Below are 26,308 nucleotides of genomic sequence, written 5' to 3'. Positions count from 1 at the left end.
CTGTTCTAGAGCATGCACATCCACCGGCCAAGGTTGGATCTAAGGAAACCGAGAGTCCACATCACGATAAGACCATGGTCAATTTAACGGATTGAAAAAGTGGTCATCACAATGATTATTTATATATTTCCATGCCACTGCCCGTGGCTACCGGTCTACAGGACCTCAGTCTCAGTCATCTGGATAAAGTCCCCCCTATTCTGTACATGTCGACAAATGCATCTGTAATATGGTTTCTCTGTCTTTGATGCGCCGCCCCATGGGAAGAAACAGCAAAACACCAAAATATGGTCAATCAAAAATAATAATAAAAAGCAATAAAGCAATGAACAGATAACAAAAATGTATACGCGTGACAACAGGGCGCTCATCATGCGTGTGCGTAGTAGCCTGATTTCTTACGCCAAACATATGCACTCCGTTTAAACCGTTACCCGCGGCTGCTCAGAATCCCCAGTGCATCTTGGCAGAGGGACCTTGGTCGTCGGCCGCGCCTCTGATGTACGAAAAAAGATTGTGGTTGAATGAACGTCAACTCGAATTCTTGCGCCGTCGCTATTTTTAGCTTCAGCCTGTGATAAATGGCGTTGCAAGATAACGAGCTTGCATTCTAGGCCCGAGGCTGTTCATGATGCTCAACAAACTCTTGTTGCCTTCATCGTGAGCTTTGAAAGACGGGACTATCGAAGCAACCGTAAGAGTCACCAGATTGTGTGTCCAGCAGGACAACCGGCCAGTAGGCATAAAAAATGCTCAACTCTGAAAGTCCCCTGATGTCTAGCTAATAACCACTCTTGCACCTTCTTTGCCCAATACACCTCTTTCCTTAGGTCGAGGGCTGTTATTGCGTCCCTTCTTGCCCTTAAGAAAGCCAAACATGCCGCTTGAGCTTTCGACCTTGGGGTCTGCAGGCGTATTTGCGTCAGTGGGCAGGGTGGCATCTTGGCGTGCAAGTTCAGACCAGCTGCCACCACCATCCAGGGTGACTGACACTCCTCCAGTGGGACTGGCTACACGGTTGCTCGTGGGTGGTAGTGCTCGTGAGACATATTCGCTCTGATACGGAGGTGGAGGTGGCGCTGGACGCATCGGTCGGCCTTGCCTAGGATCAGGGCTGGACATGACCTCCGGGGGTACGGGTTGGAACGCCTGTTGCACTGCTCCACCAGCAGGAATAGGGGTGGCTTCGTCTGTTGTAAGAGCCTGCGGTCCATTGTTTGGTAGCACGTTCGGCGGTTGTTGCTCCTCATTCATATTGCGAGATGCTTCTGTAATTCTGTTTGGGGGAAATTAGCAACATGCATCGAGTCAAAGAATGGCAGAGCAGAATCGTGGCGATTGACATACTTCTTGTACGCGGCCACAGTATAATCAAAAGGCCTAAAGTCCTTCTCAATCATGCGATACAATTCGTCTTCACGGATCTCCTGATCTGTTGCGTCTTCCTTTAACCTCTCGCGAGGTTTCTGGCGCCTGGCCCGAGCCTCCAGAGGCGCCTCTTCCAATAGTAGCTCCTCGAGGTCGTACGTGGCGTCGAAATTGGTTTTGTCCGAGGATGGTATGAAAATAGGTTCTATCCTCTTCTGCTCAAGGTAGTCGAAGTCAATGGGCTTGAAAAAGTCGTTGTAAATAAAGCTTTCCCAGGTTGAGCCCATTCGTGTTTGGGGGTTCGGATCCAGGGCCGCACGGATGGCGTAAAGGCACGTCAATGAGACAGGCGGTTGTGTTACTGGGTATCTCGGGCTTGAATTTTGAATTTGCTGACTAAGTGTAGATTCGCTGCTACCGTCGAAAGGTCGCTACGGATTGTGTCAGATTCTGCAAGGCTGAGCCAGTACCAAGCGTGATACAGAAACCACTACCCGAGTTGAGAAGAGCCGGGGACGTACCTTGTTGTAGATGCATTCGTAGAATAGAACTCCCAAAGACCACCAGTCCGCGCACACGGTATAGCCTTTGCCTGAGTAAACCTCCGGTGCCAGATAAGCCAATGTGCCGGATTTGCTAGTTAAAACTCGCCCAGGAACAATATCTGATGCAACATTCTATGTAACGGTCAGCTCGCGGTCTCTGTGCAAAATCGGATCAACCATTGCCTACAAAATCTGTCAAATGGACATGACCATCCGCATCAAGCAATACGTTGTCCGGCTTAACGTCGCGATGGATGATGTTCTGTTGGTGGATATATCGTAGTGCGCATCCGAGTTCCGAGATCCAAAATCGAACGGCCTCCTCGGTAAATGTTTTTCTGGAGATGTGAAATCGCAAATCGCCGCCACTCATCAAATCCACTACGAGATACCTAGAAATGTGATATTAGCTTCACTCGAGTCCATGTTCGTCAGGTGGACATGTTGAAACTGCATACATATACTCGATATCCTGGAAACTGTATCTCAAGTTGCAAATAAATGGATGATTAACGTATTCCAGCATTCTTCGCTCGCGAATGATATTGCGCACGCTTTCGGATTTTACAACTACATCAGAACAGGGTTAGTTCGAGTGGCAATGTCAATCAACTTGGCGAGGGGAGAGAGGTCACAGAGCGTGTACAAGACACTGAAATGCATTCTTGGCTAAACATACCTTCATCTTTTCGAATGTATTTTAACGCAAAGGACAAACCGGTATCCTTGCGCTCGACAATGCGCACTTTGCCAAACGCACCTCGACCGACGACCCGCAATAAGCGGAAGTGGTTCAGATTCACTAGCAGCCCGTGGTCAGTCAGTTCCTCGCGCAAAAATTGTCCAGGCTCGCTGCGCAACGACTGTATCAGGAATAGAGGCGGCGTGGTGCTGATGGCTACGCTGTTCGGCGGCTGACGGAAAACTCGCGCAAGGTGCAAAATCGTCCAGCGTGTGTGGAAGGATGCTCGGCGGTGAAAAGGATGGCCAGCGATAACTTACCTTCGCCATTGAGGTCGACGGGCTTTCCTTGGCCGTTGCCCATGCTGGTAGTAAGAGCAAAGGACGAAAGAAAGAGAGAAAAGGTTATCTCAGTCGCGAGCCAAAAAGCATAGTGGGTGTCGAAAGCCGACGGGCTACACGATCTCCGGCAGGTAGGGTGTACAGTGTCTGAATTCGCTGGTGTCGGTCTGTTTGCGTGTGCTGATGGTGAAAGTTGAAGTTTGATCGGTTGCTGGTCGGAGGGCGTGGGGTGCGCGATTCAAGAACGGTCCGAGGGTTGTCGAGAATTCAGAGCTGAGAGTGCAGGCCGGACCAGTCCACGAGCAACGGTGGCTCCAGATTCAGTAATAGCAGACGGACTCGCTGAAATCGTGACGGATGGGGTTGTGACTGGGGCAGTTGATCACAGGTCAATTGCGGAGCAGGGTAATCAAAAGCTGAAGCAGCAAGTTGTCCTGTGTGCTAGGTTCGCATACGACTCGACATGAATTTAAAAGCTGCTCGGCAGTGTCTGTCGACAAGAAGGTCTGAGGAGCAAGTGAAAAGACCAATTTTGGCGCAGAGATGACGAAAGAATGAAAAGTTCAAAAGGAGGAGCAAAATTTGGCTCGGTTGTGCCTGGTGAGACCAGATCAAATGGCGACTGGGGCTACCAAACTTGACTTTACCGGCAGAGACAAGACCCTGGCAGGTAACAGTTATCAAATGCAAGAGATGGCCAAGCACGGTGTAGCGTTTGAAGTAGGGGCAGAGGTGATCGTGTCAAGTCCGTACTCTATACTCGATTCAGCACTATGATGCACCCGGCAAGATGAGTTTAAAAATTGGTCGAGATGGTGCCCTGGTCGATTTAAAGGAAACAGTCTGGTGCTTGATATTCTGATCGGGTCAATGTCGCTCGCTCGCTCGCTGGCTCGCTGGCTGACTTAGACGGACTCTGGGGCTCGGGAGTGCAGGTATGATGTACCGGGAGAAAGGGGGAAGGGGGACCTGGCAGGGCCACGAGGACAGGGCCAGGGTTGTGAGGTATGGGATCTTTTTTGTACGCCGAAGTGGTGTGCCGCATGTGTTGAGTTGCATGCAAGCAAGCAAGCAGGCAGGCAGGCAAAACGACCCGCGGAATGCACTGGCTGGCGGCGAGGAGGTGTGTAGAGAGATGGACGAGGGAGGCGTGATTTGACGTAGGTGTGGAAATGGAAACGGAGGGTCCAAGTTGGTGGGTGGTGAGAGGGGGGAAAGAGCCACTGGGACGAGACAGGATGGATGACGGATGGCAGATGGCTGAAGGCTGCTGGCTGCTGGCTTCTGGCTGATGGAAGGCGAATGTGTGGACTGGCCTTGTCTGATGTGAATGACGGACGGACCAAGGACCCTCGGTTCTGTGATTGCATGTCAGTATTGTGCAGTATGTACAGTACTTGATTGCATCATGAGCAAACACTCGATTTCCACCTGAAGACCGACAGGCGACGCTTCCGACAGATTTCGAGAAATAGACGAGCACAGCCCCGGTTCGTCACCTCACCTCGTGGGGGTGGGTTCAGGTTCAGGTTCTAGTTCTACTTCTCTAGTTCTAGTCAAGTTTGACGGGAATGATGGAATCAAAATGGGAAATGCCGTCGTCCAATACCCCGTATAACACGTATAACACATGCACAAGCAACCAGACACAAAGGCCATCAAACTGAAAAAGTCAAGTCTGGTCAACATGAAGTATCCAGTCACTCATCAAATAGTGGTCAAGGCGGGTTCTGATAAGAATGAGACAATGATGAGAGGTCTGGTCACTTCCAGCCCGGCTAGCGGTTGAACATATGGGCACGGGCCTCATTTGCTGATGTCAATCTGTTATGGTACTTAAGTACCAGACTTGATTGCACCTACAGAACTGCAATAAACTAATTGATTAATTAGTTATTAATTGACAACAACTTTGCTCCAGAACATGGCTACACCCAGTGGCTGAACCAAAAAGGGAGGTCTGCATCGTCTGGGAGGATATCTCCAAACCCTCCCCCCCATCATACAACCAGACCTTGAATCAATTACCATGGCAAGGCCTGGCATGACATGGTACGGCGCTGGTCTGAGCTGAACAAGATTGATCACTTGTGACTGGTCCTGGTGCCAGATTGGTGGTCGACACTTGCAACCAGATAGGCCCAGCCATCAACAAGACCGCTACTAGGCTGTCAGCCGCTACTTCATCAGTGATGCCTGGTGTGAAACTACTAGATTCAAGTATACCTGTTCGAGTGCTGCGCTCCGCGCTTGCTTGAAAGTACCAGACCCAAGCGGTTTTGGACCTGGATATCCCTACAACGGTGAAAACTACTGGTCCCATGCACAGATGCCCCTATCAAACACGTACCCTAGGTACAACTAGGTACCGAAAGTGATTACGGGGTCTAGTCCGGCCATGGCATCAAATGCTCTCTGGCCGGCTCAGTCCTAACTGGACCCGCCCACCATCTCTGCGCTCATCAACACTCCGTAGAACTGGAAACTTTTGACCTGGAGGAATTGACCAGGCTTGACCAGATAAGTTTTACATCCTGAGTTGACTTGGCACGGGAAAGCCAATAGTCTCAATATGGCATCGACCTCTGCAATTCGTCTGGATTCGAGAACTTGGGTGATTCGCTGCAAGTCTCCGGCGGAAGCGGAAGCACCTGGCATATGTGCAATATATCGAGCACTCCTGAGTTACAGTCCAATTGTTGGCCATTCCCCGGCGCTCGGTCCAACCTTTGGGGAGTCTCTGTACGAAACGAGATCACAGGGTCCCGCAGCCGGGAGGACAAAGGGGCAGAACTGGTGACACGGGGCGATCCATATCGTTGTCATCGTCATGGACCACAAGTCACTATCTCATCTTGCATATTGCAAACGTGCGTTTTGAGTTTTGGGTGGCAAGAACGGTCCCAATTTGCCAGGATGTGCGCCGAAAGGGTGGTCCTCGTTTATACGATATCTAGATGACAAGCTGCATCAATCGCCCCAGGAGGTACAAACGAGCCAGGCAAGTGCTGTCTTGTCGATTCTCTGGGCGCCGATGACTCGTCCACTCCTCGCCTCGCTCACGGCTTGCTGATTTCGACACCAAACCAAACTAATCCTTGGCCACGGTGACAATCATGAATCCACCACCCCACTCCATGCAGGGGTGCCCACGCTCCCACGCGAACAACGGGCGTTGGCCTTGTGGGAGCTCAATGCTTGATTCTGTTCCAAGAAATGGACTTTTCGCACCAGTATCCAGCCCCCAGATAGTGTCGTAGCCGCCTGTACAAAGCATGTTTGGTTGGTGGGCGAGTCAATTGGTTTGGGAGCCAACAGCGGGTCGCACACCCAAGTATGCCCCTTGGGTGCCCTTTGAGGTGAGGCTGCTCCAAACCGAAACACCAGTTGACCTTGTTGGTCGGAGGTTTTGCCTCTTCCATGCTTTCCACAGAGATTCTTGGTCTTTTCCGGCAAAGTGCTTCCATCACTTCCGTCCTCATTCTGGCATTGTTCCAGACTTCTCTTGGGAGGCCAGTGGCTTGGTCAAGACCGCAAGACTCAATATCCCCGGCCCGCGCATCATCCAAAACCACACTTCCAACACACAAAATACTTCCATGTGCAGGTCTCGCCGGTTTGTTCTGGCATTTGTAGAACCAATAATTTCAGGCAATTGATGGCAATCTCCTGAACGCATTCGATTGAGCCCATCAGGTACCAGCTTCGTCTCACTCATCCATCAAACCAAATCGTTCAAAAGCCCTGGTAGAAGAGGTGTGACCTGGTGAGTGAAGAGATAGTGTCGCATGTACTATGTTCCTGCCCAAATATCTAGCTGTAATGTGCGCCGCATAGATTTTCAGATATTTCACTCTCAACTTTACTCTCTTTCTGCCGTTTTTCGCGGCTTGTGTTCCTAGGATAATTTGAGGAATAGTATCACTCCTCAAGCCACGTACCCAAACTACTCACATCTCAATAGCGTCAGTTGATGGAGTCTGGTCCGATTTTGCCACCACAAAGACGGGACAATTACCCCATGGAGAATCGATTTCAGCTAGCCGTCATATCATTCTTGCCTCTCAATCCCAATGTGTCGGGATAGGAACATTGAAAGCACTCCTCCAGACGCCACTTCTTTGTTCCAGGGCAAGTTTCAGGGTCTCTTCCACAGGTGCCCGCAGCCATGGGCGGCAAAGACGGGACTCCAGAAGCTCCAGAAGGCTTGCCAGAGGCGCTCAGTCTCGCGGGTGCTTGCACTGATGCCACCACAGTGGCCATCAGTGGAGATAGGAGCCGCAAGGAGGGGAGGGGACCAGGCATCCGCCAACCTCTTGTCTCCTTTTGGCCCTTTGGATTCCCATGTCGCAAGGTCCGCAAAAGGCGTCGTCCGGCGTGGCCGATGCTTGTCATCGAGGTCGGGTCTGGGCGGTGGCTGACATGCTTGTACGCAATTTGCTTTGAAAGACGGAACTGGGAAGAGACCACAATACGATAGAGGGGCAAATGAGACTCAAGTATTGTCGAATATTACCATCCACCACGCGGAAAGAACTTCCCCTGCAACCATGGCGTGTCGTTGATCCAGGCTAAGAAACATATTATTGAAGCCAGCCGCACTGTTTGCCGTGTTGAGCAAAATGGATCAATGTCCAAAGTGCCAGGCCAAGGTGAATGGAATATTGAAACAACTGTGGAACGACATGCTGTCTAGAAAATATGATAGATAAGAAGTTGGAAGGAGCAACTTGTTATCCCGACGATGCACAATCTCATGGCAAGAGCCTGCCGGGTGCAACTGCCGTGAGCAATTGGCCCTCAGTTTCCGACTGGATCAAAAAGTCGAGCTGCATTTCCTCGGTCTGTCCATATCGTCGACCTTCGATGTTGGCAGTCTTATCGTCTCAACATGGAACCGTACATGTCGTGATCGGCTGTATTTAGTCGAGGATTATCAGACTGCCTGTCAATGAGTACTCTATTTACCCCATACAGCAGCCTCGAAGTCTATGGCTTATTCCATCTGCCTATTATTTCAACCACCACTGCTTGTGTGCAACTCTTGCTTTTGGCGGCACAAAACTGCACCGTGCCGTCTGGTCGCTGACAAACTCACCCTGGTCATGTCACCAGCCGCAAGAAACGAAGGCTGGCTACTCTCAAATATCGGCACAAAAAACACAAAAATAACGGATAAAAAGAAAAGAAAATAGCGAGCTCGCTCTAAGAGTCGTTGCTCGGTGTTACTAGCGCAGGCTTCGTCTCTCGAGGGCGTCATCAACGGAAACTGAATGCTGAGCAGTTCAGGTCCCCCTGAGGTGATCGTCACCCAGTGTTGCTACTAGCTGGCCAAGTATTCTTCTTTACTCTGTGGCGTGTCTTAGTTGAGTTCGCTCTGTTTGACGTCCGCGCCCAAAAAAAGATATATGCCACTTGACTGGGATGGCATCTGGATCCTGGGATTGAGGAACATGCATGGTGGTTGGTACAGATGATAATGCAGAAGAGTGACGGTGACATTCACCCAATACATCATACTCTGTTCTCTCAACTATCTCCCAAGGTATTTATACCCTCCCAAGGTATTTATACCCTCCCAAGGGTAACGAAGCTGATCGAAGCCAGGGCGATTAGACGGGTGCATATGTGCCACGGTAATGACAGTGGTCTTGGCTACAAGTCAGCAAAGTCGCATCACGCAGGAGTCAATTGGACGTTACTGTACCCCTGAAATCGCAGGGCATCGATGTGCATATATTCCGAGTCCTTTTACTTTCCGGCAAAGTATCCAATATCATTACCAGGGATTTCGAGTGGCCGTAGTGTTCCGAAGCCCCCAAACTCCACTATCCCTTATAACGAAAGCCCCGTTACAAGACAAATTTATTACATCTCAGGCAGACGTTGGTTCCCAAGCACGAAGTCTTTTGACCGCTTTGTTTGATGAATGTCGAGTATCTAACAACAATCCCTGCTGGCCCACGTGTCCTGTCGATCCCCAGTTAGCCACTATTGCCCATGGAGTCCGCTAACTGCGAAACACGTCCAGGGATAGCTGGTGCACCCTGCCATCACGAGGTGGCACGTCACTTTTAGAACCTTGGCTAATTGACTTGCCTGGATCATGGAGCCCAGAACGAAAGGAGGCGGACCGGCCCCCGACGCCTCACGTCGGCGTTCGTTTGCGCCCTCGGGGAAGAGTCGACCATGCACCTTTTGGTGGTTCATCGTTGTTGGCTGGCCGTTGGTGGCGCCGGACTCTCTTCTGTCACCAGCTGTGATTCCGCCCTGCCTGTGCTGGGTACCCTAATCTTGTTGACTTCTTGGGTCATTAAATGCTGTGCGTGCTCCTCATTTCCTGCGGTAAATATTGTTGCGAAATGGTTCCCTGGCTCGTTGAATGAACTCTTCTGGCCGGGCTTGAAGTGGCATGCCAAATTTGCGTGCTCCGTGGAGGCATACCAGAATCCTTAGATTACACATCCTTAGTTCCTTGAGCTGGTCGATACAGGGTTAAGCCAGAAGAGGACGACAGATTCGTTCGTGACGAGAAATTTCCAATGTTCTCGTGTCTGCTTATTTGATATTAAAGGCAATTCGAACCACTTCAGTCTAAGACATTCGTTTGGCAGTTGTTCCAGAGTCAAGGTGCATCACCCCATCTGCACACAAGCGCCGCTCCGAATCCGACGGGAATTCAAATACCATGCGTCAAAGGGGCTGGCTATAACTACAAACAATTGTCATGTGTTGAGAAAGTAGGCGGACCCTGCTGAACTTGTTACGCATACGTGCCGCTCACCTTGACCAGAGTTCCACTGCCAAGTTTCAGTATTGCCGGTTGCATTATTCATGTGAGATCGCTTTAACTAGCAATGATGACCCTTTCGGAAGGCATCCGAGCATCATATGGAGTACTGGGCTCATATCCACTGAGCTGGTACGGCTTCGGGTTACCGGAAATGGTTCATATGTGCCAAGACCAATTCGTCAAATGGCCCAGAGGCATAGGTTGAGTCCCTACTGGGGAATCACATTTTCCAATTGGCATGAGCTTGCACAAAGCCAACCGCAGAAATTCCCATGATCATCCAAGCTCAATGTGACGACAGTGGTGTTCTTTCCAGGGCTGATCCGCGGCATCCATTTGCACTACCACTTCAATAGCGGTTCTCTCAATGCAGTTGCTAGACATTATCCGCCACCGTCGCAAAAGCGAACCCCACGTATCGCAGCCCATGAGGGAGATCCGATCGCGCATCCACTTACTAACCGTTCTCCAACAGACGGGACTTGACCAAATACTCCAGACTTTATTAACAGTGCAGCCCGGAGCGGGTTTTGTACGCAATAAGATAATTGGTTACGATCCAAGGCGATATCACCTGTGTCGTGGAGCCAGAGTATACTACCTCGTCAATGTGGTAGAATTTGAGATAAGATCAATAATAATCAGAGCACTGACAGAAAGGTGGGCTAGTTTAGGTACAAGATTGGACATCTCAGCTCATGGAAAGCCCTACGAGTAAGACAGCATAAGACTGGAGGTCGCCAGGATGTTTCACTGACACAAGTCGCATATTCGATGACATCTCATACAAAACAATATGATAACTGGCGTCAACAACCATGCCATTGCGTCAATGTCCCAAACTTGTGGATGACGTCGGTCTTGCACCGAACGGGTACTAAGATGGCCAGTGGCTATCTTTAGCCATGCAGCGGCATGCAATGATCCTTCTTTTTTCAACTTTGAAAGGCGTGGATACAAACCGCGAGCGTATTGTTTCAGAAATTGCCTGTTTTGCAGGCTGCATGCCTCGGTCTGACACGTGTAGTTGAACCGCTAACGAGTGGTTTGCTCGCCGGTAGACACGAGCCGGTCGAAGTCTCAGATGTTTATGCAGCCACTAGACTACGACAACGCATGAACATCTTGGGACGACGCATCAGGTAATTCCAGGACAGGGACGCTTGATGTTGCTCCGAATTGCTCGGTTTGCCTCTCACGATCCTACAGGTTGCTGGCGCGGCCCTACGAGATAGCCGGAAGCTAGAAACGGCCCGTTTGAGGGAAACAACAACAAGTCGCGACGGCCTTGTAATGCTGAGTGGTTGACTTGAGCAACTAGCCTGAACCACCAAGACAGATATTTTGTTCGTCAGGGTCAAGCAGCTTGTTTACCCCCTGAAAGGCAACCAGGGTCAGAATGCCAATTCGCTCGGCACAGTTCCCAGGGCAAAACCACCTGCCTAGTCGAGAATTGAGATTTTGACAGCGGCTGATGGCAGTCAGGTATTGTCCATTACCTGTGTTTAAGTCCAGTCCTCCCAGGGGGGATGGAATGTAGCCGATCTGCAAGCCATTCAGCAATAGTAATGGTTTGTGGCATCAGCCGCAGTTCGGCACCATGTATTGCACACTAAAGGATAGTGCACTCAAACTACAGGCCATGCAGGGGCAACAACCATTTATTACCCAAGACAGTCGAAACGGATTTACTGGCCAAAGACGGACTAGATTTGGAAGGAAGGAATATGTGGCTATGAACCATCCGACGAACCGCTAGACGAGGCAACACGGCTGTCTTTAACGCAGTACTCTAAAGTACGCACGGCCAATCATGGCATGCATCAAGGCTCGAGTACAATACAAAGTCTATCCCGGATGGCTGGCTTGCTAAACAGGCAGGGTAGCAAGCCATCAAGGTGAGTTTCTGCGAATGGCAGCTTGGTCCGGGGGCGGTTGGCGTTTAACTATGGTGGCTGTTCTCGAGTCAGCTTTTGTGAATAGACGACACACACGACAAAAGGACCACGGCTTCGTTACGATGATGTCTGCGGCATCATTGTTTTGCGAAGGGGGCAAAAGCTGCACGACCCTGACTAGGGAAGCATCCCGAGATTCTGCAATCACATGCTGGCTGGGGATTGTCAATAGTGAGGCGCGATGGTGTTTGTTGGAAGCGATGTTGACGCAAACTGATGGCGTTGGCCAGGTTGACGAACACTTAGTGTTGGTGGTTGGTTGATGGTGTCTTGGTGCAACCTGGTCGAAACTTATTCGAGTATGTTTGTTTGCAGTTACCCATGCGTCATATCACATCCAGTCACTTCTTTGTGCAATCAGGTTTGCACCACATGTTCTAATGGATTTCGATAGCAAACTGCAGCAGTGTGCTACCACCGCTGGGAGCATATGATTGGCGCGCTTCGAATCGACCACCAGAACATAGCCTTCGGCATCAAGACCGTACCAGACCTTCAATAACCAAAATCACATGATGCTACCAGCTAAGAATGCGTATTTTATTTTCCACCATTCAACAACGTCATCCAGAACACTAAATCCACCGCCCCAGTGGTATTTGTAGGTGAGTTCCAGGTCGTCGGAAATCGCGTTGGATCAAAGTGGAGTCTAGGGTAGCGACTACTGGAACAGACCTCCGAGCAATTGATCCTGTTGGAGCGCCTACAAGACAACCCGAGATCGGGTTAAAGCACCCCGCCATGGAACGGCATTTGCCCCGCGATTTGATATCACAGCTCCTCCTCGCATCTCGAATGTTATTTGTTGTATCTGCAACAAGAATATTGATATAAACAGCTAATGAGTTCTTACGAAAATTCCTCAAACTCAAACTTTTTCCACTCATAACGACCGTTTTAATCTCACAAAACGCGCAATGGCAGCAAGACCATACGAAAATAAGCTGGCCATTGTCACCGGCGGCTCACGAGGTTCGTATCACTCAACCTCATTTACACGACCCCTTTCCCTCCTAACTCTCCTCAAACACATGAATACTAATTCACATCGCCCAGGCATCGGAGAAGCTGTAGCAAGAAGATTAGCCGCCAAAGGCGCCAACGTCCTCGTAGCATACACATCCGAGTCCTCCAAAGCACCGACCCAAGCCCTCGTCACGCACCTCTCTACAACACACAACATCAAAAGCGCCTCCGTGCAAGCCGACCTCTCCAACCCATCCGCAGCAGCACCGCAAATCCTCACAGCCGCCCAGGCCCTCTTCCAATCCTACAACAAAGGCCCCTTCCAGATCGACATGCTCATCAACAACGCCGGCGTAGCATCCAACCAACACCTCAACGACGAGACAGCCGGCGCCATCACCGCCGCCGAATTCAACCGCGTGTACACCGTCAACGTGCTCGCTCCTCTGCTGCTGACGCAAGCCGTGGCCCCGTTCCTGCCGACAGACCGGTCCGGACGCATCGTCAGCGTCTCGAGCGTCAGCTCGTCCATCGGATACCAAGGACAGTCCGTGTACGCGGGCAGCAAGGCCGCCGTGGAGGCCATGACACGCACCTGGAGCAGGGAGCTGGCGGAGCGGGCGACGGTGAATGCGGTGAATCCCGGCCCCGCATGGGGCGACATGTATGCCCAGGCGGGGGACACGTTCTGGAAAATCAACCAGCCGTATGTGGATGCGGCGCCGTTGACGGCGTATAATGGCGAGAGGGAGGTGTTGGAGTTGGTGGGCGAGAGGGACGCGGAGAGGTTTGATAGGACGGTGAGGGAGGGCATGGGCGGTAGGCGGCCGGGCTTTACGGATGAGATTGCTGGGACGATTGATATGTTGTGTTCGAGGGAGGCGGGCTGGACTACGGGGAGTGTGGTTTGTGCGAACGGTGGTATGAAGATGTCTATTGCTTAGGCAAGTGTATGTTGCCATGTTGTAGTCAAATATATCAAAGTGAATCAACATCTTGGTCAAAATGGCATTACAATCTAAATACGTCGATAGCCCGCTCCAACACCCCAGCAAGCTGCTTGCCATACTTCCAAATATCATAATGGTCCCCATATCCCTCCACCACCTCAACACTCAACTTCCCACCCCCAGACTTGAGCAAACCGTCCCTCAGCCTCTCCATCTGCTCAAACGGCACCAACGTATCCTCACGGCTCTGCACAAGCAACACATGCCTCCCGCCAGGCCACTCGCCCGCCCAATCACCCACATAAACAGGACTCACCACCCTCCACTGCTCCTCGTCATCCCCAAACGCACTCCTCACAAACTCCTCATACACACCGCAGTACTTCTTATATCCATCCCCCGGATCCGCCACCAACACCGGCAAGTCATACAGCCCATTCAGACCAACAACCATCCTCGGCGCCTCCACAAACGCTCTGCCACTGTCGACGCCCCATCTCTCCGGCCGCAAAGCCGCCTGAAACGCCAGCGTAGCACCGCAGCTGTGGCCAACAAGGATGTAATTGCTCCCAAAGCCAGCCCTTTGCTGGAGAAACGAAAGCCCTGTCAGCACGTCCAGCACATGCCGGGGATGCCTGACGTTGCGGCTGTACTCGGACGGCGAGCTCGGACAGGTAGAGTGGCCCGGGTACCCTGAGAGCGAGTAGCTGATGGAGGCAAATGCGACGGGTGCTTTGCTCTCAAACACTTCGGGGGAGAGGTGCTGCAGCGCGGGCGTGAAGTCGGCTGCCGTCTCGAGTGGATCTCGCCATGCGCCGCCGTGGATGTAGATTACCCAGGTGGTGTTTGGGGGCGGGAGCCACGATGCCGGGAGGCTTTCTGCGTGTGTTTGTGACGTGTATGCTGCTGGGACCCAGACCTCAAGATGCTGCAGGTTGTTTGGTAACGGGGTGTAGGGGACGTGAGTCTTGTGGAACATGGGTACGGAGAGGTCGTCATGCCGTGTCCATGGTGTGATGGTCCAGCCGTCGTGGATACCGGACATTGCTGCTCAGGCTTCGTGTTACGTGGTGCAAGGTGGGGGCCTGGCTGAGAAGGAGGTCGATTTGTGTATGCCGGTGGAAAAAGAGATGGGTTTTCGGATGTGATGATGTCTCAGATGTGATCGTTGACCTGCCGGTGGAAGTGGTTCTAGAAGCAGAAGTTGATGTAGAGGCACACCGGATTGATCCAGGATGTTTGTCTCAAGTTGAGAGCATACGGAAGCAGCTATTCTCTCCAAATCATCCGTCAATGCCCTCGGTGCTCAGTGGCCGCGGATCATTCCCGGGATTTAAAATGACGATCCGTTCGTAATGGTCGGATCGTGTCAAGTTGACCTGCTGCAATGTTGCTTGATCCAACTGGTGGGGCTTCGGGTAGAGTTCTTTGTGCTCCGTCCAGAATCCAGACAGACTATGTTCAATCCGGCGGCTGGAGCGGGTGCTGTATACAGCGTATAGCAGTCAGGATGAAATGGAAGAGAACAACCTTTGTCAATATAGTGAAACGACTCGCAGATGTATGGTTTGCATCTAGAAAGTGAACTTCAACATCTGTCCTTTTAAAGCCTCAATTTTTTTATCCGACAGACCAGACGGAACCCTTCACTCCCAATAGTCCAGACTAACTGCATCCGCTCTTGCTCTTCCGCCTTCCGCTCTGGGCTGCACAGCAGAGCAGCCAACTTACCAACTTGACTCCTTCATCCGAGCGAGCATCGGCTTCCCCAATTCAACTCATCGCTTTCACGTCCCGATACTCTCATCCCGTGAACCGAGCGTTTGTCACAGTTGAGGTCGAGGACATGGCGTTGGCTTGACATTCTAGCAGAATTCTTTCGACTAAGTCTGATAGGAATAATCATAGTGATACTTATTAGGAAACTACTACTGCTGTGCCTACTTTACAACATCAACACCCCTGACCGAAACATGGAATGGGAACGGTGCCTTGAGCCAATTCCGAAGCGGTTTGTTCAATATGACGTATCTCCGGTAGTGTAAACGGTGCTTTGGAGGACAAACTATCCACTCGGCCCGTGAGCTTTTCGAGATGGCGAAAGGCACCAGCAGGAGAATCGCCAGGACCCATGTGGCCAGCCAGCTGCGTCACCACAAATGTTAAGCCACGCTCGTGATGAGTTGTACCAACGATGCCGGTGCCAGATGGTGTCTCGGTCCCGTACAAATACGAATCCCCGCTACAGGAACTACCTGCGTCGCAGGAATCCGTCTCATAGGAAGGCACAAAGAAGGGATCCCTCGGCGCCGTTTGAAACCCCATCTTGCCACCCCAAGTCATGTTTTGAATACCGAGGAGAACACCATTTGCTGGTAGGATAAAGTCCATGGCACCATGCGCCAGTATCACGTTTTCTGTCTTCTCGATTACATACGGCAGGACTTCTTCGCCTGATGGGCGAGAATTATCATCTCCCTCCCCTTTAAAGACAACGGGTCGACATGGTTTCCATTCAACCTCAAGAGGGGCATGGATAGCTCGCTTGACGTCCTTGCGGTTGAACCAGCTTTTGCTGGCCATGATGGCGTCGGACGGAGATGGGCACTTATCCAAGACGTTGTAGATGTTTAAACACGGGTTTAACTTTGTCACCTCTTTTACCATTGTCCTGAAGAAATTTCCGCATGGCCTTGAACCTGACCACATGCCTCCTGGTCCTGGTCTGTTAAGTCCTGGAGGCTCGCTGGGGGCCGGACCAGACGGTGGGTATTGAAGGTAGTCTTTCTCATATGAGGTGAAGTTACACTTGTCAGCGATATCGTGCAGGCGTTGGCGAGTATTGTCGTCAAATGGAAAGAGTTCTCGGTGCATCTCCATGAAACTTCCCGCAACCACATTGGACTGGATGTGCCTGTTGAACATGAGCCCGTCATAGATCAGGAGGCCCTTGAAGTCATATATATCCGCCTCAAGGAAGTATCTCGCGATGTACGGCCCGTACATGCCGCCGTATGATTCAGCGGCAATATAGATATCGTAGTCTTGCATGCCAAAAGTGTCCACAAAGTTGTTCCAGAAGCCATTAAACTGTCTCGCAAGCTCATCTTCATCAGAGATGCTGACCGTGCCCTTGGAAAACCCGGTTGTGACCGGTTGTTCGACCCAAACGACATTGGTCAGGAGATTGAAAGCCCAAGAGTTCTTTCGTGGCTTGGCCATGCCAGGCTGCCATAAGAAGGGGCCGTTTTCTTGAGCGAGACCAAGGAGTGACGAGCAGCCGGGCTTGAAAATGAATCAGCTGACTGCGAAGATATGCGAATGGGGACAAGGAAACTTACACCGCCATTTAACCATATCACTATCTCCTTCTTCTCCTTGAATTCCTTAGTAGCCACGGGAAAGAACCAGAAGTATAGAGTGTTTTGTAGGGTCTTCTTCTTGTCGATGGGCATCAAACCAGCGTACGATTCACCAATGTCAAAATCCACGTTGGGGATACGGGTACCTTTGACAGCATACTCTGTGAGCAAGACCTTGTTAGTAGGCACATGATATTGTTAGGAAGTTTTGGAGTAAGCTGAGGACACACTGGACGAGGCTTTGGTGAGAAATCTGCTGGAGCTCTTCTTTGATGGCGCGGGAGATGCTCGCTTTGGCATATAGGAATGCTCAAAGCTCTGTGACGAGTGGTTTGCAGGACCGTGGAGAGTTTCTAGGAGTCGAAGTGCTTGGGGATTCTCCTGCAAAGCCTTGGAGACTCCCCAGAATGCCATAAGAGATAAAAGCCGGTGATACTTCATGTTGACAGCACGAGCAGATACTGCACCGATCGGCTTTAAGAATACGCCAAATTGTGTTTGGTAATGATGCGACTGTGTTTGGCAAGCTATCTCATATTGATGTGTGTCAAGGGAAACGAAAATATAACTTGAAGGAATATTGAGCGCTCCTGTCTCCTCCTCCAAATTAAAAGCGAAGCAGCCCCGTGCCTTCCAAGTTGGCCACCTTGACCTGCTCACTGCTCCAAAGGACCAACTAGGAAGGCGCGGTGGACGATGGAATCTGACCTTTCTACGGAAGCCATGGTTGAAAATATGCTCACGACTCAACTGCTATGGCCATTTCTAGACCATCATCTGCCCGGTTGAAATAGGTGATCGAAGCTTGCGGTCGGAATCATTCATCTCTATCAACCTTTATGACTATCTTGCCAAACTTGTCGCCATTGAACATTCTAACCATGGCCTCTGGAGCTCCAGCAATGCCCTCAACAACCTCCTCCCGAGTCTTGATTTTACCTTGGGCGATCCATGTCACCATGTCTCTTGCGAATGTGGGCAGATATTTCTCCAGATGCACCGGGTCTGAGCAAATGAATCCATAAATCGTAAGGCGTTTCAGAAAGATGTTCATCACTGTTTTGATGCCATATTTTTCTTCCTCTGGGTAGTTATAGACTGAGACCATGCCGCTAGAAACTGAATCACACCGGGTTAGCTTTGACATTTATTTTCCAATCGCTTACACAGAAAGCAGCTTGAGTCACATGGACAGCTTCGCCTCGCCTTCGCAAAAAGATCTCGACACTCCGACTTACGAATGATATACTTACCAATGGTGCCAAAGTCCTTCATCTTCGTCAGAGCCGTCTCGAGCTGCTCGCCCCCAACGTTGTCATAATACACGTCCAAGCCCTCGGGCGCCAACCTCTCCAGGGCATCCTTGGTCTTGTCCGCCTTATAATTCCATGCCCCGTCATAGCCCAGCTCATTCACCACAAAGTCAACTTTCTCAGCGCTGCCTGTACTGCCAATGACCTTCATGCCGTTCATCTTGCCCAGTTGTCCAACGATTTGACCCACGCCACCGCTAGCAGCTGAGACAAACATGGTCTTGCCTGTTCTGGGTTCCTTCACGAACTCATGAAAGCTAACATAAGCTGATAGTCCTGCAACCCCCAAAGCACCGATTACGGTTGGCGGAGCGATGTTTAAACCTTCAGGTAATGGGGGCAAGACACGCGCTCGAGGAACGAGCTCGGCTGGGATGAAGGCAAACTCTGCTGCAGGAGCCATGGCACTGATGAGATCTCCTGGACAGAAGGAGGGAACGTCGGACCTGAGGACTATGGAAAGGGTGGTGACTACGGCAGGCTGATCTTCGATCCATGGCTGCGAGTAGGTTCCCGTGTCTGTTGGGAGACGCATCTGTCCGCGTTGATAGGGATCTAGTGAGAGGTATAAGTGCTTGACTGTAAGCCCTCCCGGCGGTGGTGCGGCATCTGCGTCGAATGGACGACATTCGACGGTGATGTTTTCTCCTGGTTTTGGTGTGTATGGTGTGTATTTCTTGTAGATGAGGCTCTTATTCGGATACATGATGGGGTGTTGGTATAAGTGACTTGTCAGTATGGAATTTGGTCTTGTCGGTTACTGCTGCAATCCACGAGCAACGGCGAGGTCGTTTACGTTAGACACCGTAAAGGTACTCGGGTAGAGCTTCTTTGAAGCTACGGGTAAACGCTATTATTTATTTCCATTCTGCGGGCATGGAAATCCTCGTCATCTTAATCCAGAGGGTAAGCAACACCCCACATGCTAAGGGCATTAGAGCCGACCAAAGCAATTAAATGCTGCAGGTTTGTGCTGTTGGTTCCAAGACTCCTTTGTAAAGTACGCGGGCGGAACATGCCTCCAGAAAAGGATCATACCGTTGGCAACATAAACGACTCTTACATAAACGACATTTGCATGTACGCCGTCGAATCGCATCTTGCCAGCGAAATGCGGGCATGTGCTGAGTCTCAATGTGTATTCCCACAATGGGTTTAGAGACGCCGCAGATAGTTGACTGTGGGATGGTTCATAGTCAGGATGAATCAATCTTGGTTTCTGTTCCTCTTTGGCAATTGGAGTCATCTCGTATGATTTGTGCAAGTGTTCGGTGCTGTTGCCGATATATATGTTTGGTGCGCGTATTCCGGGGCCAACGACGTCATAACGCGATGGCCGATTTGTTCAATACCGTACTATCAAACTGAGGACCAAATTGGGTATATTATCATTAATCATTATGATTGCCCGGAAACAGTGTATAATGATAAGTTACCTCCCTGCCCGTCCCGTCAAATGCTTCACCACGCACTTGGGAGCAATGAGATCAAATCGTGCCTTGGTGTTCCTGAATGATTGGCCCCTCATTACTTTACCCCTCCAGATCCAGATCAAGCATTCAACACTGAAGCTGCCCCGCAGTTGGCCAGCCAGTGACGCAGCTCACGCCACCACTTGACCAGGCCGAACTTGCATGTCAACCGGTGGCACATTGATGGGCAGTCCACAGTCCACTGCCGATCTGTTCAGTCTGGTCCTTCAAAAGCTCAAGCTAACTGCCAGACCAAAGCAAAGCAAGGACCAGACCTTCCATAAATGATCCTTCGGTCAGGGTACCCAGCAACAAAGCAAGCAACGTGGCTATTTCGTCTCACAGTCCACGATAATTTCAAACCCATCAGCAATATACCCTTTTCACACAGTCCAAGACAAGTCACTTCTCTTTCCACAAACGACATACGTCACACAACATCGTCATCACCTCTCCAATCTCCAGCGCCAACCTCACGATCCTCCAGCAACACCTTCCACCACACACAATCCTCAACCATGGCCGCCACCATTGACGTCGCCTCTCTCAACAAAGACTCCGCCCCGGAGCACGAATCCAAAATCATATCCATCCTCTCCAACGCCATCAACACCCTTCCCCCCACGGAGCTCTCGGCCGAAACTACAGCCGGCGAAATCGACGCCCTCTATCCATCTGACTCTTCTGCCGCCGAAGACTTCCTCTGGAGCTTCTGGACGCTCATCGTCTCCGTGGCCAAGAAAATTCCCGCCGACGATCCCCGCCAGCAGCTCCTCGTAACGACGATTGCGAAACTCAAGGCCAAGAGGGACGAAGAGGTCGAGATGTGGGGACAGAAGACGAGAGTCTGGAGTGAATTGCCCATGTTGGGACCCGTCATGAGAGATGAGTGGAATCGTGCGTTTTTGAGTCCTCGCCTCCGGCTCGTATCTGAAGCTAACTAGTTTGTTGTAGTGTCCCCCGATTTTGACGGCTCAGAAAAGGACAATGCTACGATTCAGGAATGGATTTCTCTGAATTCGTTTGCTGCGCGGTTATACGGCGCTTCGCTGCAGTCGTGGGTGAACCTGGGTATTTGGGAGTTGCGCTCTGGTCTGGAGGAACCGCCTGAGGATAGACCAAATGCCAAGGAGACGAGGGTTGCTACTGCGTATGAATGGATTACGCACGCCGGCAAAGAGTTGCATGCCAATGGACAGCAGGTTCAGCAGTTGGATGCCATGGAGCAGCGGGCCCTTAAACCAGGGTCGTTGCTTAAGATTGAGGCGTCGGGGTTGAGTAATGAACGATGGAGGTTCTGGCGGGAAAGGATCGGAGTTTTGGGTGCCGGAGCAGGAAGTGGTGCTGCAAAGGAGAAGGCACAGAGAGCCGTTGAGGTAATGAAGGACCTTGAGGGCAACTAAAGATGAAGGGTCCAAATACAGCACTTTGTGTCGTTCGATAGGATTTCCAAAAAAGGGCGAAAACTAGAATAAATCAATGTCTTGCAACAAGCGTGGTATCTTCCTCGCCGTGACGACGCATTACAACCAGATCAATGCTATTTATGCAATGTGCACTACTCCATACGCCAATTACCTTCCTCCCACTGTCGACCCTCGACAACAACCAATTTCAACTCCAACTCCATCTAGGCATAAATCATATCCATATCATCCTCCTCTTCATCCTCCTCCACAACAACCTTCTTCTTCTTCCCCATTTCCTCCCTACACATCGGACACGTCCCCTTACTCCTCAACCACGGTCCCACGCACTCCAAGTCAAACTGATGCGCCCCCTTGCACGGCAACTCCACCACCAGACAATACTTGTCCTCCAGATACGGAATCTTGCAAATCGCACAGTCGTCCTCCTCGCCCAGCTTCTTCCTGCTCACGCGGTCCAACGAGTCCAAAAACTCCTGACCCACGCCCTGCAGCCGGTCTGGCGGGTCGAGGATATCCTGGTCCAGCACGTCCACCAGCTCCATGAGGAACGTGCGGTTCTCGGTGGTGGGCGCCGTGGTCGCCAGGGTCTGCATCTGGTCTTGGAGGAGGCGGAAGATGTTGGCCATGTCGGGGAGGGTGGGTGTTGCGTGCGGGTTGTTGTGCGGCGTGGCGGTGCCGGAGTCGCTGACGCGGTTGAGGAGGGAGAAGAAGGAGTCCATGTTTATTCGGCGGGAGCGGGATTGGGGTTCTGTGAGTTGGACGTTGTGTTCGACTGTTGGGTCAAGTGTTAGATTTGGGTGGGATGGAGGGGGAGAGGTAGAAAACTTGCCTTCGTATTGTGTGGCCATGGTTGCGGTTGGGTTTTGGTTTGTAGGATGAAGGAGACTGGGAGGATGGTGGTTTTGCTTGCGGGAATGGAGGCGATGTGGTGGTTGAGGCGGGAGGGTGGTTTGGAGTTGAGGCGTAGGCAGAAGAAGTCGTCGCAAGTCGATGAAGCTGGGGAGCAGGGATGTGGAAGCTGCAGGCGGGCAGCGGGATGGTGGAGGGGACTGGAGAGTGATGTCAAGTCAGCTCTGGTACTCCGTACTTGTGGGGCCGATTCGGGGTCCAAGTGGCAGTTGGTGCATATGAAGAGGAACATTACACGAAGAAAAATTGACTCTTTGCATTAAAAATACTATGTTAGTTGTAGTAATTTCTGTTGTAAAACTAGACTTACATACCAAATTTACAGGTTCATTCCAAGTACAACATACATTGTGTGGCTTATTCGCCATATACGTCCTGCTATCTACATTCTGGATGTCCAACATCTAAACATGGCAGGCATTCTATAAGACATGGAATCATAGCAGAGAGACATTCAGCGATATAACATATACAGCCTCACAATCATTCCATCTCCGCGCTTACACCTTGGCGTGATTTATGCCAAATATATAGTCAATGACAATTTTATTTGGAGGCGACTCCATTGGGTTCTACTTGGCTCTATCCAGTCGTTAGGATCATAAACAACTTGGCCCGTTGTATATCCCAATTGCTTGCGGCGTTAGCTACAATACAAATACTTTTATTTAATATTAAATACAGAACCACAAATCTCCGTAATTACCAAACCAGTCCACTATTTGCAGGTGAAAAGCCCCAAGAACATGTCCTGCGAATGTTTACAAGACAACGGCAAATGCAACAATGGCCACAAGCACAGAAAGATGGACAGCCACCGCAGTTCGACCTGCCTGAGCAACTGGTACAGAAGAAGTAGTGCTAGCAGCTCCAGCAGGACTGGTTGTAGGACCAGAAGCAAGAGGCTGACCGGCTCCGGAGGTGATATCCGTGGGACTTGCACCGCTCTCAGTGTTACTAGGAGAATTGCCAGATGAGCCAGCAGTGCTGTTGCCGGAGAAGACGGCAGACGAGATTGGAGCACTGGTTTCAAGTTAGAACCTGTCTTATACACTTTGAAATGCGATACGTACCTTGGCAAAGATGTGGTGTGGGTAAGAGTGCAAGGACAGTCAGTAATAGTCAGAGTGGTTGCCTGAATTGTTAGCCAAACGACATACAGCCGAGGGATAGGTTGCTGACCTTGGTAACAGTATAAGTCTTGGAGCCTTGAGTAAAGGTAGTCGAGCCAGGGCAGTAGGTAGTATACGAGTTGACCACCTCTGTAACCGTTGTAACACCACCAGCCGTGCTTGTGCCAGTAGCCGTGCCGAGGCTGGACGTAGGAACAGAGGTGGAAGTAGACGTAGAAGTGCTATTACCGGATCCAGATCCCTTCTTAATCAAGGTAAAGTCATCACCGCTGCTTCCATCGCTTCCCTTGACAAACGACCACGTCAAGACCGTCTCATTGTGAATAGTCAACTTGCTAAACCCATAGTGTGACTGGTCCAGCACGCAGGTAATGTTCAGCGGAGATTGACCCGTGGAAAGAGTACTGTGGCTCTCAATGTTGCCGGCCATACCATTGATAATGTGAGTGATGGATTTACCAGGGTTGGTATAGTAGGTGTTGTTGTTGACGATGGACTCCTTGTCAATGGTGCCATTGCTTCCAAGCGGGAACGTTCGCTCGTACCAATGAATGTGACTAAAGAGTTAGCAACGTGACAAGCTTATATCACTGCATTAACCTACCCAGACAAGTATGCGTCAACACCATGTTTCAAGAACAACGCTTCGAATGAATCCCGCATATTCTTCTGATAACTCGACACCTGGGAACTATACATGGGTCGATGGCTCATGGCGATAACCCAAGGAGTCTTCTTCCTGTCGACCTTGGCAAGATCCTGCTCCAACCAGCGATACTGCTCGTATGACTCCTTGGTGTAGATGCTGCCATCTACAGCTCCAAATGGACCACTGTCTGTAACAAATGTCTCATTCTCCTTGGGTGTGGACTCGCCACCTTTGAGATCACGGGCAAATGGCCACTCGGGGCTGTAAGGGTAATCGGTCTCACCGTTGAAGGCGATAAAGTGAGCCAGGCCATAGTCAAACGAGTACCAGAAGTTGGTGACACCACCGGATTCCTGGCCCGGCATACGGAAACGATGCTGGTAGGCGGTGTAGTTTCTAACATGTTCCTTCATTAGACTCTTGGACATAGCTCAAGACGAAATGGCTACTTACCGCTGAGATGGAGGACAGCTGTAATAGGTCAACTTATTCGACTTGGGCGAGGTGGTATTCGGCTTGTTGTCGTTCAAGTACGAGGCCAACACCTGGTCAGGTCCGTCAAATTCAGCGCAGGCGGCTTCGTGGTTTCCAGGAAGAACCATGTAAGGCACCTTCATGGAGATACTGTTGATCCACTGCTGCCACAGATCCCAATTCGACTCATACAGGACACTCATGTCGCCACCACGAGGACCACCCTGGTTGGGGACCTCGCCGTCAGGAAGAGGAGTCTCGTAGTCTGGCGTCACGCCGCCAGGAAGCTCGCTGTTGCTGCCGTTGTAACATACTGGCCAGTCACTTGCGCATGGCAAGATGCCGCTATACCAGTCATCAGCGTAGGAAATGTCACCACCATGCCAGGCAAAGGCAACTCCATCATCAACAGCCTTGTTGAGCTCCTTGAACGTTCCACCGGCATTGGTGTACCCCATGTCATTGAGAACAGCGACAGTGAAGGCCTTTTTGTTACCGGCGTCGCGGGCAGTCTTGAAGCTTAAGACATCGGACGCCGTGGTGCCGTTGGCAGCGGGGATTTTGTAGTAGTAGGTCGTGTCTGGCTTGAGGTCCCGAATTTGAACTTCGTGGTAGAACTGGCTGCATTGAGTGACGGCGACTTGGGAGCACGGAGGCGTTCGGTCATATCTTCTTGGTGTCAGTATTTGCTGTTTGAGGTTCTTGAGATGGGAATATCTCACGAGTGACTTGAGCCAGTGGCCGTGTTAGTCAATGAGTTGGCGGTGGTTCCCCATTTCACAGACGGCGAGGTGCCAAGGCCAAAGGGAGTCTGGTAGTGAATGTTGACTCCGTTTCCTGCGTACGAAAGCGAAATAACGTTGATGTTATTGCTGGGGTTGGCACTGGCAGGCTTCACCGCGGGAGGTTCAACCAGACGAGGAAAGCCTTTCCCGTTTCCCTTGACCGTGTTACCAACCCAGTCTCCAATGGGCACATCAGGCCCAGTATATGGGAAGCTCTCGTCGGAAGTGGGCACAGCCTGGGCCGCTGAGGCCAAGAATGTGCCAACGATGGCTGTTGTAGTAGCAATCTTCATGGTTTAGGTTGCATATAGCCACATTCCAAGACTGTGGGACGACGAACACTACAAGTATTGAAAGCAGAGCATCCCAAACAGCCTTACTTATACTACCTGAGAGACTAAAATGAACAAGGTATAAAATTGTGACGCGGTATTATGTGGTCTCTATTCTGTTTGACCGGGATGTCACCGCGCAACGGATATCGGCAACGTCGACAAGAAACTAATGATCGTGACGGTCCCGGATTAGGAAGGCGTCACATTTTCTGCATGTGCGACATGCCTGGCTTGTTAGATGTAATTGCGTTATTCCGATAGGCCTGGGCTGCAAGTGATGTTTATTCCGGGGTCAGTATCGGGCACGATGTTACTCTATTCCTTTGGACACATGAGCAAACTTATTTTTTTACGATTCTGACTCAAATTTTGTCCATATGAGGCGGTGAAGGCCTTGAACTTGCTCTGGTCAATGTTCTTGTCGACATACAGTCTGTGGTCCAATGTATTTTGAACATATCCAAGTATACACTAACAGAGCTCAATATACCTCAGCACACAACGCGCTATGCGATACCTTTCCCTGTTCAAATACTTCAACCCCCCCCCCCCCCCCCCCACCTCAGAATCTGTGACGGGTATGGTCTTGGTCAAAGATGCCAACGATAACAAAAGCACTTGGTCAACTTCAGCGAATGAAATTTCCAAATTTGGGCATGAGACGTAAAATTACATGCTTAGTTCCTGGACCAAGATCCAAGCTAGAGATTGGTTCGGCAGCCATTAGCCAGGATCGCGATGCGCCACATCCACATGCTTCCCGTCTTCTTGGCACGTGGGTATGCCGATATTGCCGTTCGGGTGTAAGACGGAGGAGTAATTAAGAAAATTCTCTAGAGACTC

At 50.8% G+C, this 26,308-nt stretch overlaps 9 protein-coding genes across 9 annotated transcripts; 3 read left to right on the top strand and 6 right to left on the bottom strand.

Annotated features, from left to right (window-relative positions):
* Positions 1 to 777: 777 nt before the first annotated feature.
* VFPPC_01488 (protein kinase) lies at positions 778 to 2,958 on the bottom strand (the record flags this gene model as incomplete). The annotated part of the gene is made up of 7 exons (XM_018281314.1): positions 778 to 1,276; positions 1,348 to 1,799; positions 1,890 to 2,045; positions 2,101 to 2,305; positions 2,372 to 2,483; positions 2,593 to 2,715; positions 2,916 to 2,958. The coding sequence occupies 7 exons, from the start codon at positions 2,956 to 2,958 to the stop codon at positions 778 to 780; spliced, it is 1,590 nt and encodes a 529-aa protein (XP_018149969.1).
* A 7,138-nt stretch (positions 2,959 to 10,096) lies between these two features.
* On the top strand, positions 10,097 to 10,447 carry VFPPC_15376 (hypothetical protein; the record flags this gene model as incomplete). The annotated part of the gene is made up of 1 exon (XM_018293129.1): positions 10,097 to 10,447. One exon carries the CDS (start codon positions 10,097 to 10,099, stop codon positions 10,445 to 10,447), a length of 351 nt encoding a protein of 116 aa, XP_018149967.1.
* Positions 10,448 to 12,604: 2,157 nt separating this feature from the next.
* On the top strand, positions 12,605 to 13,597 carry VFPPC_15375 (short-chain dehydrogenase; the record flags this gene model as incomplete). The annotated part of the gene is made up of 2 exons (XM_018293128.1): positions 12,605 to 12,659; positions 12,744 to 13,597. 2 exons carry the CDS (start codon positions 12,605 to 12,607, stop codon positions 13,595 to 13,597), a joined length of 909 nt encoding a protein of 302 aa, XP_018149966.1.
* A 67-nt stretch (positions 13,598 to 13,664) lies between these two features.
* On the bottom strand, positions 13,665 to 14,648 carry VFPPC_01486 (alpha/beta-hydrolase; the record flags this gene model as incomplete). The annotated part of the gene is made up of 1 exon (XM_018281313.1): positions 13,665 to 14,648. The coding sequence occupies one exon, from the start codon at positions 14,646 to 14,648 to the stop codon at positions 13,665 to 13,667; it is 984 nt and encodes a 327-aa protein (XP_018149965.1).
* A 908-nt stretch (positions 14,649 to 15,556) lies between these two features.
* VFPPC_01485 (serine-type carboxypeptidase) lies at positions 15,557 to 17,406 on the bottom strand (the record flags this gene model as incomplete). Its single annotated transcript, XM_018281312.1, has 3 exons — positions 15,557 to 16,888; positions 16,945 to 17,126; positions 17,196 to 17,406. The coding sequence occupies 3 exons, from the start codon at positions 17,404 to 17,406 to the stop codon at positions 15,557 to 15,559; spliced, it is 1,725 nt and encodes a 574-aa protein (XP_018149964.1).
* A 376-nt stretch (positions 17,407 to 17,782) lies between these two features.
* On the bottom strand, positions 17,783 to 18,984 carry VFPPC_15374 (NAD(P)-binding Rossmann-fold containing protein; the record flags this gene model as incomplete). Its single annotated transcript, XM_022428964.1, has 2 exons — positions 17,783 to 18,084; positions 18,219 to 18,984. The coding sequence occupies 2 exons, from the start codon at positions 18,982 to 18,984 to the stop codon at positions 17,783 to 17,785; spliced, it is 1,068 nt and encodes a 355-aa protein (XP_022284743.1).
* A 1,284-nt stretch (positions 18,985 to 20,268) lies between these two features.
* VFPPC_15373 (hypothetical protein) lies at positions 20,269 to 21,153 on the top strand (the record flags this gene model as incomplete). Its single annotated transcript, XM_018293126.1, has 2 exons — positions 20,269 to 20,647; positions 20,705 to 21,153. 2 exons carry the CDS (start codon positions 20,269 to 20,271, stop codon positions 21,151 to 21,153), a joined length of 828 nt encoding a protein of 275 aa, XP_018149962.1.
* Positions 21,154 to 21,380: 227 nt separating this feature from the next.
* On the bottom strand, positions 21,381 to 22,028 carry VFPPC_01484 (Zinc finger domain-containing protein, ring-type; the record flags this gene model as incomplete). Its single annotated transcript, XM_018281311.1, has 1 exon — positions 21,381 to 22,028. One exon carries the CDS (start codon positions 22,026 to 22,028, stop codon positions 21,381 to 21,383), a length of 648 nt encoding a protein of 215 aa, XP_018149961.1.
* Positions 22,029 to 22,850: 822 nt separating this feature from the next.
* VFPPC_01483 (acid phosphatase precursor) lies at positions 22,851 to 25,423 on the bottom strand (the record flags this gene model as incomplete). The annotated part of the gene is made up of 6 exons (XM_018281310.1): positions 22,851 to 23,112; positions 23,163 to 23,224; positions 23,272 to 23,779; positions 23,827 to 24,267; positions 24,325 to 25,014; positions 25,068 to 25,423. The coding sequence occupies 6 exons, from the start codon at positions 25,421 to 25,423 to the stop codon at positions 22,851 to 22,853; spliced, it is 2,319 nt and encodes a 772-aa protein (XP_018149960.1).
* Positions 25,424 to 26,308: the final 885 nt, after the last annotated feature.

Source organism: Pochonia chlamydosporia, chromosome 1 (assembly GCF_001653235.2).
Source record: "Pochonia chlamydosporia 170 chromosome 1, whole genome shotgun sequence".
Classification (NCBI taxonomy): Eukaryota; Fungi; Ascomycota; class Sordariomycetes; order Hypocreales; family Clavicipitaceae; genus Pochonia; species Pochonia chlamydosporia.
The sequence above is the reverse complement of the archived record's forward strand: the minus strand, read 5'-3'. Positions and strand labels throughout refer to the sequence as shown.